The 13573-nt window shown below is 39.2% G+C and overlaps 1 protein-coding gene across 1 annotated transcript in view; it reads left to right on the forward strand.

Annotated features, from left to right (window-relative positions):
• The window catches only part of LTBP1 (latent transforming growth factor beta binding protein 1), a 456857-nt gene that overhangs the window by 346153 nt on the left and 97131 nt on the right, over positions 1–13573 (forward strand). The window contains exons 21-22 of the mRNA XM_052648703.1: positions 1434–1556; positions 6478–6600. Coding sequence (XP_052504663.1) covers positions 1434–1556; positions 6478–6600 — 246 coding nt within the window. The remainder of the gene's footprint in view (positions 1–1433; positions 1557–6477; positions 6601–13573) is intronic.

Here is a 13573-nt window from a genome sequence, read left to right on the forward strand (position 1 = left end):
ATAGTCAATGTGAGCTTTTTCAGGTTATGTGGGATAACCTGACTTACCTTGCTTGTATCAGGGTAAAATTCAAAAGGTTAGTAATGCCTCACTGGTGGTTAAATGCAACTTTGCTTAGGAAGCAGATAATTGTCAGTGATATTTAAGGGAACAGACTGTGCAGTTGGTTGAGTTCTCCTGGCAAAAACTTGTAGATGCATTTTGTTAAATAATAGGATATTTTCAGAAGGAAGCAATAGTTAGACATTAATCTTTGGGACCTGGTTTCCTTAAAACAGTGCTCTTTTTAGACTAGGACTTCTTTCTCCCACTCTGAGTATAGGGCTGGTGTGTTTTCATCCGTTCTCTCCAGTAATTCTCACAACAAACCTGCAGTGCAGGTGGTGAAGTTCAATACTACCACATTTTAATCATCATAAACTCTCACAAACTGAGTAACTACTCAGCAGGACATTCTGAGGCTTTATCTGCATAGAGAAGACAAGAGAGAGTTACCTGGTTAAGTTGGATCAACCTCATGTCCAAACAAAAACATTTAGGAAATAAGTGCTGCTTCAGCCTCAAGTGTTCAAGTTACTGATGAGCCCAGTCTTTTCTTCATTTATGTAAATTCATTTCCATGATTAGAACACTTACAAATAATTACATTTTTTCTCAGTCAATAGCTTTTTGTTTACGCAAGGTATTTTGAAAACTCCTCACTCATCACTTTCTCTTTGACTTTCCAACATCTGTCATCAAAACAGGATCATTTCTCTTGGCTTTCCTTGTTACTTTGAAAATGAGCTCAGTGTCCTTTAACACAACTGTTTGATCTTACACTTTTCCAACTTCTAATATAGTAGAAGTATCTATTTCCCTCCACAACTGCCTCCATTCTGGTTTTATTTCTAAAGTTCTTGGGAGAGCTTTAATTCTGCTTTCTTTCTTAAAACTTCATAGGTCAGCAAGCTGCTTCATAGTCATTATTTTGTGCTTGAGATTCTTTATCAACTGTAAAATATTTCATATTATATTTGTGTTATATCCAGAGTGTGGGAGAGAGACATGGCAAAGAGCTTGATGTTGTATTGAACACACTTTTATTTCATCATAAATTTATCATCTATTTGTAATTATTTGTTTTCTACAGTCCAGCACACTGAAGTTGATATGAAGAACATAGGTGGGCTGATTCAAATTAAAATGTATAGTACCTCACATAGCAGAAGTACTATTATTTTTGCAGTAATAACCCCAGAATGCATTATAGGGGGCAGAATTTTTTTTTAAATGTTTACTGAAAATTTTCTGTTGTTTTGGGTCATGCCATAAAAGTCCACCCTGGAAATGGAAGGCGTAGAGGGCAGCAGCTTGGATTAGGGTCTCAAACTTGAGCTAATGGGTGTCTAGATGTAAGACTTAATGTAAAGCAATTGTCACTGTGTTTACAGATATTGATGAATGTCAGCAAGGGACCATGTGCATGAATGGGCAGTGCAAAAACACCGACGGCTCCTTCAGGTGTACCTGTGGGCAAGGCTACCAGCTATCAGCAGCCAAAGACCAATGTGAAGGTAGGTGTGTGGCAACATGAACTCCTGTGATTTCAGTTTAAGGCACCTGCCTTAAAAAAATGTGCACTCAGTAAAGCAGGTGTGTGAATGTGTTCTGAGAAACTACCCAGATGATTGTTTGTGCCAGAAAGCAAGGGACTTATACTTAAGTCAGGAAAATAAATGAAACAGGATTTAAAAAGGCTGAATTTGAAAAATATGGTATTAGTGATCAGTGGCTGGCATTACTATTGAAAAGAAAAATGGTTGCTCCCTGTGTAATTCCTTATTTGCAGAAAATCAATTCTATTTAAATTACATGAAAGTTTCACACAATAGGATTAACATTTACTTAAGGGAATTATGTCTGCCTGGTATTACGTTGTGGAATATTAATGATTTAGTTCTTGTGTGCATTGAGCTTTTAAAATCCTTCTTTAAAAAAAAATCACTAAAGACTTTAGGCAGACTGAAATAGTGTCTGCCTTGTACTCAGGGATAAAGTCTGTGCAGTGTGCTCTGTTCCTACAGGTGACAGTGAGGATTCTGGACCTTGCTGGGGTTGACCTTAGACTTTAAAAAGTTAGTTTGTTTCATTGAACTTCATACAGAATTACAAGTTGACCCTTCAACAACACATGTTTGAACTTCATGAGTCCATTTATATGGAGATTTTTTGGTAAATACTTGGAGTATTACACCATCTGCGATTGGTTGAGTCCTCAGATATAGAAATGTGGATACAGAAGACAAGCTGTCAGGTTAAATGTAGACATTTGACTGTGTGGTGGTCAGTATCTGCATTATTCAAGGGTTAACTGTACTTTACTTCTCAGTAAGAGGATATGTTTCCTGAGTTTAAAGATGCTGTGGTATTGCCTGTGACAAGCACAGATATCCAGAATTCTTGAAAAGAAATGTCATTTAAGAACAGAATACACACTGTACATAATCAGTTGTTTTATTATAAGGAAACAATTTCTATCCGTGTCTGTATGTAAACTTAGATATTTAATGAGTAGAAAGGTTTCTTGAGGTGGATTATAAAAGAGACAAGGTATAATGATACTATAAAGGGATCTACCAATAGTATCATAACCTTCTTCTATTATCCCTTTCTAGAATATAGAGAATCATTACAGTACCTAACCTAACGGTGAAGACTGATCAGACGCGTACAAGCACACTCATGTACACAGATTAATTAGGTGATTTGGTCTTAATTCTAGTCCCTCTCAAAGTTCTTTATTTTATGAATACTGAACTGTACAGATGAATGTGTGGTAAGAGTAGAGGCCCATACATAATATAATAAGGCTATTGTGCTCAAAGGCCTTTCTTTTGAAGAGCCTGTGATGTCACTCCAAGAGATAAATCAGACATGGGAGAATCACTCACCAGGTTAGCAATAGGGTCACACCAAAATTTGAAAGAAAACAAAAAACATGTACTCCACTGTTCATTGCAGCACTGTTTACAATAGCTAGGACATGGAAGCAACCTAGATATCCATTGACAGGTGACTGGATAAAGAAACTGTGGTACCCACTTCACACCAGTCAGAATGTCTGCGATCCAAAAGTCTGCAAGCAATAAATGCTGGAGAGGGTGTGGAGAAAAGGGAACCCTCCTACACTGTTGGTGGGAATGCAAACTAGTACAGCCACTATGGAGAACAGTGTGGAGATTCCTTAAAAAACCAGCAATGGAACTGCCTTATGACCCAGCAATCCCACTGCTGGGCATACACACCGAGGAGACCAGAATTGAAAGAGACACATGTACCCCAATGTTCATCGCAGCACTGTTTATAATAGCCAGGACATGGAAACAACCTAGATGTCCATGAGCAGATGAATGGATAAGAAAGCAGTGGTACATATACACAATGGAGTATTACTAAGCCATTAAAAAGAATACATTTGAATCAGTTCTAATGAGATAGATGAAACTGGAGCCGATTATACAGAGTGAAGTAAGCCAGAAAGAAAAACACCAATACAGTATACTAACACATATATATGGAATTTAGAAAGATGGCAATGATGACCCTGTATGCGAGACAGCAAAAGAGACACAGATGTGTAGAGTGGACTTTTGGACTCTGAGGGAGAGGGAGAGGGTGGGATTATTTGGGAGAATGGCATTGAAACATGTATACTATCATGTAAGAAACGAATCGCCAGTCTATGTCTGATGCAGGATACAGGATGCTTGGGGCTGGTGCACGGGGATGACCCAGAGAGATGTTATGGGGAGGGAGGTGGGAGGGGGGTTCATGTTTGGGAACGCAAGTACACTCGTGGTGGATTCATGTCCATGTATGGCAAAACCAATACAGTACTGTAAAGTAAAATAAAGTAAAAATAAAAATTTAAAATCTTAAAAAAAAAAAACCTGTGGTACATATATACAATGGAATATTACTTAGCTATAAAAGGAACACATTTTAGTCAGTTCTAATGACGTGGATAAACCTAGAATCTATTATGCAGAGTGAAGTAAGTCATAAAGAGAAAAACAAATATCGTATATTAACGCATATTTGAAATTTAGAAAGATGGTACTGATGAACCTATTTGTGGGGCAGCAGTGGAGGTGCAGACATAGAGCACAGACTTACGGACATGGGAGGATGGGGGGAAGGAGAGAGTGGGATGAATGGAGAGAGTAGCATGGAAACATACACTACCATATGTAAAATAGATAGCCAATGGGAATTTGCTGTATGACTTGGGGAACTCAAACTGGGGCTCTGTAACAACCTAGAGGGGTGGGAAGAGGTGGGAGGGGTGTTCAAGATGGAGGGGCATATGTATACCATGACTGACTCATGTTGATGTATGGCAGAAACCAATGCAATATTGTAAAGCAATTATTCTTCAGTTAAAAATAAATAAAGAATCACATTGCCAGATGTAGGCCCATATATGTAAATATAATCAACAAAGTTTATCAGCAACCTACATGAATTAAGTGCCTGCTGATTGGTAAAATACTAGGTCATCTGAAGAGCAGTGAAGAGTGTGGTAGACATGGGCTCTGCCTCAAGAAACTTAAAATCTAATGGTTAAAGTAAGTGATGAAATATATGAAATACATTTATTTGCCTTTTGTATGTGGATATGATGCAGGCATGTGTGTGAGTCTGAGCTCAGGGTGTGGTTACAGAACAAATAATGTCTAGCAGAAGATGTGAGCATCGAGGAAGAAAGATTCATAGGAAACACAGGTATCAGATAGGCTAAGAGCAGGGAAGGACCATTGTGTGGTGCTGTTTTCCAATAAAACTTTATTAACAGTAATAGGCAATGGTAGGCTATAGCTTACTGATCCCTGCTTTAGGCTATCATAGGCCATAGTGCTTTTAAACTCAGAGTTGAATCTATACTTGAATCTATAGAAGGAATTCTAAGAAGCTTTATTGTGATTCCCAGATTACAGCCAAGTATTTGCCCCTCATCAGTGCCCAGTGGATACATGTGTACAGGTTCTTAGCTCATTTCTCATCGGGTTTTCCCTACTGAAATATTAATGAGTGACCTTTTTACTAGAGCTCAGTCTGAGTCACATGATAAAAATTCTAAATTAATTAGAAATCAGAAGGTTTTCTGAATGGGAGAAAATAATAGCAAATGAAGCAACTGACAAACAACTAATCTCAAAAATATACAAGCAACTTATGCAGCTCAACTCCAGAAAAATAAACGACCCAATCAAAAAATGGGCCAAAGAACTAAATAGACATTTCTCCAAAGAAGACATACGGATGGCTAACAAACACATGAAAAGATGCTCAACATCACTCATTATTAGAGAAACGCAAATCAAAACCACGATGAGGTACCACTTCACACCAGTCAGAATGGCTGCGATCCAAAAATCTGCAAGCAATAAATGCTGGAGAGGGTGTGGAGAAAAGGGAACCCTCCTACACTGTTGGTGGGAATGCAAACTAGTACAGCCACTATGGAGAACAGTGTGGAGATTCCTTAAAAAATTGCAAATAGAACTACCGTATGACCCAGCAATCCCACTGCTGGGCATACACACCGAGGAAACCAGAATTGAAAGAGACACATGTACCCCAATGTTCATCGCAGCACTGTTTATAATAGCCAGGACATGGAAACAACCTAGATGTCCATGAGCAGATGAATGGATAAGAAAGCAGTGGTACATATACACAATGGAGTATTACTCAGCTGTTAAAAAGAATTCATTTGAATCAGTTCTGATGAGATGGATGAAACTGGAGCCGATTATACAGAGTGAAGTAAGCCAGAAAGAAAAACACCAATACAGTATACTAACACATATATTTGGAATTTAGAAAGATGGCAATGACGACCCTGTATGCAAGACAGGAAAAAAGACACAGATGTGTAGAGTGGACTTTTGGACTCTGAGGGAGAGGGAGAGGGTGGGATGATTTGGGAGAATGGCATTGAAACATGTATACTATCATGTAAGAATTGAATCGCCAGTCTATGTCTGACGCGGGATACAGCATGCTTGGGGCTGGTGCACGGGGATGACCCACAGAGATGTTATGGGGAGGGAGGTGGGAGGGGGGTTCATGTTTGGGAACGCATGTTAAGAATTAAAGATTTTAAAATTAAAAAAATAAACTAAAAAAAAAAAAAAAGAAATCAGAAGGTTTACAGATCTTTACATGAATGATTAAAAACTCACTTTTAGGGATTTCCATGTGGTCCAATGGTTAGGAATCTGCCTTCTAATACAGGGAATGTAGGTTTGATCCCCGGTTGGGGAACTAAGATCCCACATGCTGCAGGGCAACTGGACCTGTACACCATAGCGACAGAGAAGCCTGCATGCGGCAACAAAGATCCCATCTGACACAGGCAAATAAATATTTTTTAAAAACCTCCCTTTTAAAGCACCGCTTTTAAGTTTCCTTTTACTCTCTTGCTCACAGATATTGATGAATGCCAGCACCATCATCTCTGCAGTAATGGGCAGTGCAGGAACACGGAGGGCTCCTTCCTCTGTGTTTGTGACCACGGTTACAGAGCATCCGCCCTTGGAGACCACTGTGAAGGTGAGAGTTACTCTTGGTTACAGAATCATAAAATGCCAGAATCAGGATCAGGGAAATCTGAACATCATCCTGGCTTCTGTCCTCAACCCCATACTTTTGACTTCAGGGTTGAGGATTTTTAATCCCTGCGAGATATTTTCCCCAAGGTCACACAAATAGTGCAAAGAAATGTGAGGATCCAAGTTTTCTTTGCCCTGCTGGGAGCAGTTTTTTAGAAAAGTTATGCCAGCTAAGTGCATAAAGAAGCAGTGTAACTTTTCTCAGCTACGGATAGTTTATCCTGAGTATCTCATTCTGTATAGCATCCCTGGGGTGCAGGACCAATGGTCCCAATGGTCCAAGTAAGCTAAGATGAGTTAATTTTCCAGATAACCGTAAAATTTTAAAAGCCAGACTTTAATTTCAAGCTTTTCATATGAAATATTTCTAAAAGATATCCCACTGTGAGTCTTTAGCCACTTTCAGTATCTGCCTCGGCTCAGAGCCCCTCTTAGGTGGTCGGGGTTGTAGCCACCTGTCACCAGCCTGGTGCTTGTGAATTCTCTGGGTTCACTGTCCACCCAAGTAATGGCATTTTTTCCAGTTTATCTACTGATTTGCTATTGTTAGATCCTATCAGTTGTGAAACAAGGAGTGTGAACACAACAGAGTTTGCTTCACACGGTAAGGTAGAGTATGCGTGAGGTTCTGAACCCCACATTTTATAGACAAGAATGAGCTTGTTTTGTGACACATACTTCAGTGGCTCCAAATACTTCCCAGTTCCTTGGGTTGGGAAAGATCAACTGTTTTATATAGCATCCTTCTCCTCTGGCCAGAGAACTTGACACACACAGTCAGAACTTGTCTGGAGGGCAAGTGGGGGCAGTTTCCGAGGTGTTAAAATGTACGTTATTGTTGAATCAGTGAATCATCTTCTAGGATTTTATCCTAAGGTGGTAATGTTCTTTGAAGAGTTAATATAACCAGTGAAAAGTGGTAATCAACGTACCTACTAAAAAAGTAGGCAGATGATCAAGGGATAAGTCGAAAGAGTAAGAATTGATTTTCTGAATTCTGTGAATGGGGAAACTACAATATCTGGGTAAATGTTGATGATTCGACGTAATGGCATTCCAGGATGGAAGAGGCAGTCGTATTCCCAGGAAACAGTCATGGAGGGTCTATTTTGGAAGTGGGTAGGTGGCAGGGCACATGCCAAGGCCCTGAAAACCAGCACTGATCCCAGTAAGTGTTCTTACCTCTTTCCTGGCCTAGCCGAGAGGATAACCAGCTCATTCACTAAATCTTGGGCAATACGTCCTTGTTATAGGATATATTCCTCTTATTTTGGCTGTTTTAATGTGTAACCATTTCACCAGGAGGCTAATATTTTTTATTCTAAAACCATTATATGAAGAGCCAAATAAAACCTTTTACTCGGCTTGCTTGTCATTATTAGTATATATGTTCCATAAGAAAGCTTCTTTTCAGAAAAAGAAAAATTTGAGAGGTACAAAAGAGAAAAGTAGAAATTGATTAAAGAAAAAACTACATAATAAAACAGACCAATTTCGTGTAAATCTCAGAAGAAAGAAAAAAAATTAGAAATCCAAAAGGATTTGAACAGTATAGAGCAAATTAAAACATGAAAAGACAGTAGTACATTTGTATCTGAAATAGATTGGATCAAATCATTGAAATGGGTACTTTTTAAAAGAAAATTTAAATCATCAAATTCAACCCAAGAAGAAAAACATCCGAAATAACCCATATCCCTACAAGAAATTGGAAAATATATTGAAAGATTATCTTCAAAAGATAGAAAGAAACCTTCTTTTTAAGCATATCATCAGACCCTTTTCAAGTCAGGGCTAATTTCTCTACTGTTCTGGATTATAAATAGGACTGAAGTCCATTCAACATTTCAGAGCTCCCTTTGAAACGATAATAGGACTTCAGCCCGCTAATGCCCAACAAGCACTGTTTCCAGCCCTTCCTAATCGTACTCAGCTGTAATTAACTGAGCTGTGACTGTTCACATGCCTCTCGCAGCTGTAAGAGGAAGAGCCATCTTGTTGGCGTTTATATTTACATGTGTAATATTCTTCTAATAACTCTGGCAGGGACTGTGTTTTCTTATACTGTCATCCTGCAGTCCTGCTGGACTGCTCATGGAGTCAGAATCCTGAGTATTGCGCTAATCTCCGCATGCTGTTTACTCCAGCACACTCAGTAGCCACTCAGTTTGTGATGCTGTGTGGCCTCAGTTGTCCTGGTTATTAGAGGTGTTTGGCATCTCAGTCCTCAAAGGCTCTGCCTCTGACTTGTCTTCCTCCAGGCACAGTCTCAGCTCCTGTGCACCTTGGCACCTTCTTCAGTAACTTGTGGTTGCTGTATGCTAGTCCCTTGCAAAGCCTGAGAAAAAGATTCATACTGTGTCTTCCTTGTAGCCCTTCTCTCTGTTGGTCATTTCTTTGCAGACCAAGTCAAAACGGGGAAGTGCTGGTATTTCTTACCTTCTGACATTTCTTTCCAAGTCAAAGTCATCCATTTATTCTTTTATGCATTTATTCAGCAAATATTTGGGACTTCCCTGGTGGTTGAGTGGCTAACACTCCACGCACCCAGTGCTAGGGGCTTCGGTTCGATCCCTGATCAAGAAACTAGATCTTGCCTGCCACAGCTAAAGATCCCACATACTGCAACTAAGACCTGGCACAGAGAAATAAATAAACTAAGTAAGTTTTTAAAAACAACAGCAACAACAAAAACAAACAAAAACCCAAATATTTGAGTGACAAGGATGTGCCAGGCACTCTTCTAGGTGCAGGATATACAGCAGTAAACTAGACAAGAATAAAAGTCTTGCTCTTGTGTAGCTTACATTTCATTTGTGACACATGATAAATAAGTAAACTATATAGTTTGTTAAATAGCAATAAATGTTAAGGGGAAAATTAAAGTAGGGTACATGAGGAGTGGTGAGGGAAGGAGGGAAAGTTTTAAATAAGTAGGCAAGCAGCAGCTAGTCTGAGATGATGACATTTGATTATGGGGTGAGTGTTCCGTGAAAAGCCTTTGTGGAGGGAATTAGGAACTTGGTCGTTTTAAGTTTGCAATGCCTATGATGAATATGCAAATGAAGATATCTGAAAGGCAATTGGATTTACGTGTTTGGAATTCAGTAGTAAGTTCCGAGCTGGGATTCATCAGCATGTAGACAGTGTTTAAAGCCATGAAGTTGGATGGGATCACCATGGGAGTGCATGTAGCTAAGAGAGAAGTGGTCCAAAGACTGTCATGGTCCCTCATTTAGAAGTGAAGAGGTGATAGGAACCAGCAAAGAGGATTGAGAAGTGGCAAGTAAAGGAGGAAGACCAGAATTCAAGAGATGAAAGTATTTCAAAGAGGGAGTAATGAACCTGTGTCAAACATTGCTGCTAGGCAAGATGAGGACCAAAAGTTGATGGAATTTAGCAAAGTGGAGGTCATTGGCGACTGCCAGCATTCTCAGTGGAGAGGTGACCACAACTGACTGGTGCTTTCTTTAAAGCCTGATGGCCAGCTCCTACAGGAAATCTTTTCTTTCCTAGAAGAAGTCTCTCTTTCATATTACCCTTGGCAGTGGTGCTGGACAATCCCACATTGGGCTCTCTTAATATTCCAGCTACTCTTTTTTTTTTTTCTGCTTTCTAAGATAGAGGTCTTGCAAAAATATGTAAACTAAACCAGATTCTAATGTAATGAACTGTTTTAAAATCTGTCCAATTGTTTTTGAACTTTTTAAAATGCTTTCATTTCTTCACATACATTATTTCTCCTAGACTTTGGAAAGTGAAAGAAAATTATTTTAGGGAGAGGTGAACAAAAGTGATAGATTTCCATGATGCTAGGGCATACTAGGTAATGGAGTGTTGTTCCTTAAATTCATATCCTTGGTATTCTACTTGCTGTATTTTGATTTGAAATTTTTCACATAATGCTAATGGTCAGAGATGCTGTTTCTTATTTTGTCTCAGTTTCCTAAAGAGCAAAGAAAGAAAGGTAAATCTAAATGTGGATCTCTTACTCAACACCCAATTAGGGTGGCTGGGAAGCTAGTAGAATAAATATGGAACAGTTGGAACTCTCCTACCTTGCTGGTGGGATTGTAAAATGATGCAACCGCATTAGAAAACTTCAGAAGTTAATTCTACTGTGTGGCCCAGCCATTCTACCCCTCAGAATCTACTCAAGGAAAAGCATATGTTAACACAAAGATTTGCATATGAATAAAAATGTCAGTCACAATAGTAAAACTGTAAGCAATCCAAGTACTCAGCGCAGGTGAAGGGTAAACAAATCAGGAGACATTCACACAATAGAACACTACTCAGCAATGATGAGGGGAGAGCTATTGATACAGGTGACAAACCTGGATGACTCAAAAACACTACGCTGACCAGAAGCAGCCATACAGAAAAGGGGTACAAGGAAACCTTTGGGGGCATTGGAAATGCCTGTACATTTTTTGGTAATGGTTGGTCCAAATTTTCCTTTAATACATGTTTTATGGTGAAGATCCACCAACAGTAGACTAGAATATTCCCATTTGTCTCAACTATTTCAAAAATCATGAAATTAGCAGAAAGTTTGATCTTAAGAATTATTTTCACAGAATTTATATCTAAGAGCATTTTCTCAGTTAAATTTGGTTTTAGGAATCTTGATATTCCCAAGGTCAGTTAACCAGTGAATAGACCAGTTGTTGGTGCATTCAGGCTTTGTAAGAGACACTTAGTCCTCCCTGCTATTATCTTTCTTAATTGTGCATATTTCCTTTACTGACTCTTTGATGGCAATTAAAACACCCAAGGCACAAGGTTAACAGGAATGGCGATTAGACAAAAAGACAAAGGAAAATGTCTCTAGACTTTATGTTTGTCACTACAGAATGACATTCTTAGAAAGGTGTTTCATTCATTCCTTTAAAAAATGTTGCATTTGCAATGGTGAAAAGACTCTGATGCTGGGAGGGATTGAGGGCAGGAGGAAAAGGGGATGACAGAGGATGAGATGGCTGGATGGCATCGCCGACTCGATGGATGTGAGTCTGAGTGAACTCCGGGAGATGGTGATGGACAGGGAGGCCTGGCATGCTGCAATTCATGGGGTCACAAAGAGTCGGACATGACTGAGCGACTGAACTGAACTGAAGAATCCAACCTAAGAGATATAAATTGATACAGAAATGCCTGTGCCTTGGTTGTGATGGTGGTTACAAGAATGTGTTTACATTTGTCAGAGCTCATTGAATTGGACTCTCAGATGCATTTGTAATATGTAAATTACACTTAAATGAAGTTGGAGAAACACTAAAAATGTGGTAAACTATTTTAGTTGTGACAGTCACATCAGCTGTGGTTTACATTTTAGGATCAGTATTCAGAAACACTGAAAATGGGTGAGCTTCATAATAATTTCTTTCGATAGAGTGAAATTATAAGGTGCTTCTCTTTTAGCTACCCCATGAATGGTACAGAGGGCAGTTAATTACTTGTTTGGATTCTATGAGAAATACTGAATTCCACATTTTCAACCAGACAGCAAGGAGAATAGACTGCAATAGTCTTCACATTCAGTTCTGGACACTTTCATGTATTTTAGTTGTTGTTCAGTCGCTAAGTCATGTCCGATTCTTTGCGACCCCGTGGACTGTAGCACACCAGGTTTCCCTGTCCTTCAGCATCTCCCGGAATTTGTTCAAACTCATGTCCATGGAGTCAGTGATGCCATCCAACCATCTCGTCCTCTGTCGTCCCCTTCTCCTCCTGCCTTCAGTCTTTCCCAACATCAGGTTCTTTTCCAATGAGTCTGTTCTTCATATCAGGTACCAAAGTACTGAAGCTTCAGTATCGGTCCTTCCAATGAATATTCAAGGTTGATCTCCTTTAGGATTGACTGGTTTGATCTCCTTGCAGTCCAAGGGACTCTCAAGAGTCTCCTCCAGCACTTAAAGTCCAGCACCGTTTGAAAGCATCAATTCTTGGGTTCTCAGCCTTCTTTATGATCCCACTCTCATATCCATAGTTGACTATGGAAAAGCAATAGCTTTGACCTTTGTCAGCAAAGTGATGTCTCTGCTTTTTAATATACTGTCTAGGTTTGTCATATCTTTTCCTCCAAAGAGCAAGAGTCATTTAATTTCATGGTTGCAGTCACCATCCACAGTGATTTTGGAGCCCAAGAAAATAAAGTCTGTTACTGTTTCCATTTTTTCCCCTTCTGTTTGCCATGAAGTGATGGAACCAGATGCTATGATCTTAGTTTTTTGAATGTTGAGTTTTAAACCAGTTTCATCAGTCTGCCCTTTTACCTTCATAAAAAGGAGCTTTAATTCCTCTTCACTTTCTCCCATTAGGGTGGTACCATCTGCATATCTGAGGTTATTGATATTTCTCCTGGAAATTTTGATTCCAGCTTGTGATTCATCTAGCCTGGCATTTCACATGATGTATTCTGCATAGACGTTAAATAAGCACGGTGACAGTATACAGCCTTGATGTACTCCTTCCCCAGTTTTGAACCAGTCGGTTGTTCCTTGTTCCGTGTCTGGTTCTTACTGTTGCTTCTTAATCTGTATACAGGTTTCACAGGAGGCAGTTAAGGTGGTCTGGTATTCCCATCTCTTGAAGAGTTTTCCAAAGTTTGTTGTGATCCACACAGTCAAAGGCTTTAGTGTAGTCAATGAAAGCAGAAGTAGATGTTTTTCCAGAATTCTCTTGCTTTTTGTATGATCCAATGGATGTTGGCAATTTGATGTCTGGTTCCTTTGCCTTTTCTAAATTTAGCTAATTCATTGGAAGTTCTTGGTTCACAAACTGTTGAAGCCTAGTTTGAAGGATTTTGAGCATTACCTTGCTAGCATGTAAAATGAGTGCAGTTGTATTTTAGTAGCAATCTTATTTGCAAGAAATACCATAACATACCAAATTCTGAGCAAACAAGGAAG

Source organism: Budorcas taxicolor, chromosome 11, assembly GCF_023091745.1.
Source record: "Budorcas taxicolor isolate Tak-1 chromosome 11, Takin1.1, whole genome shotgun sequence".
NCBI lineage: Eukaryota > Metazoa > Chordata > Mammalia > Artiodactyla > Bovidae > Budorcas > Budorcas taxicolor.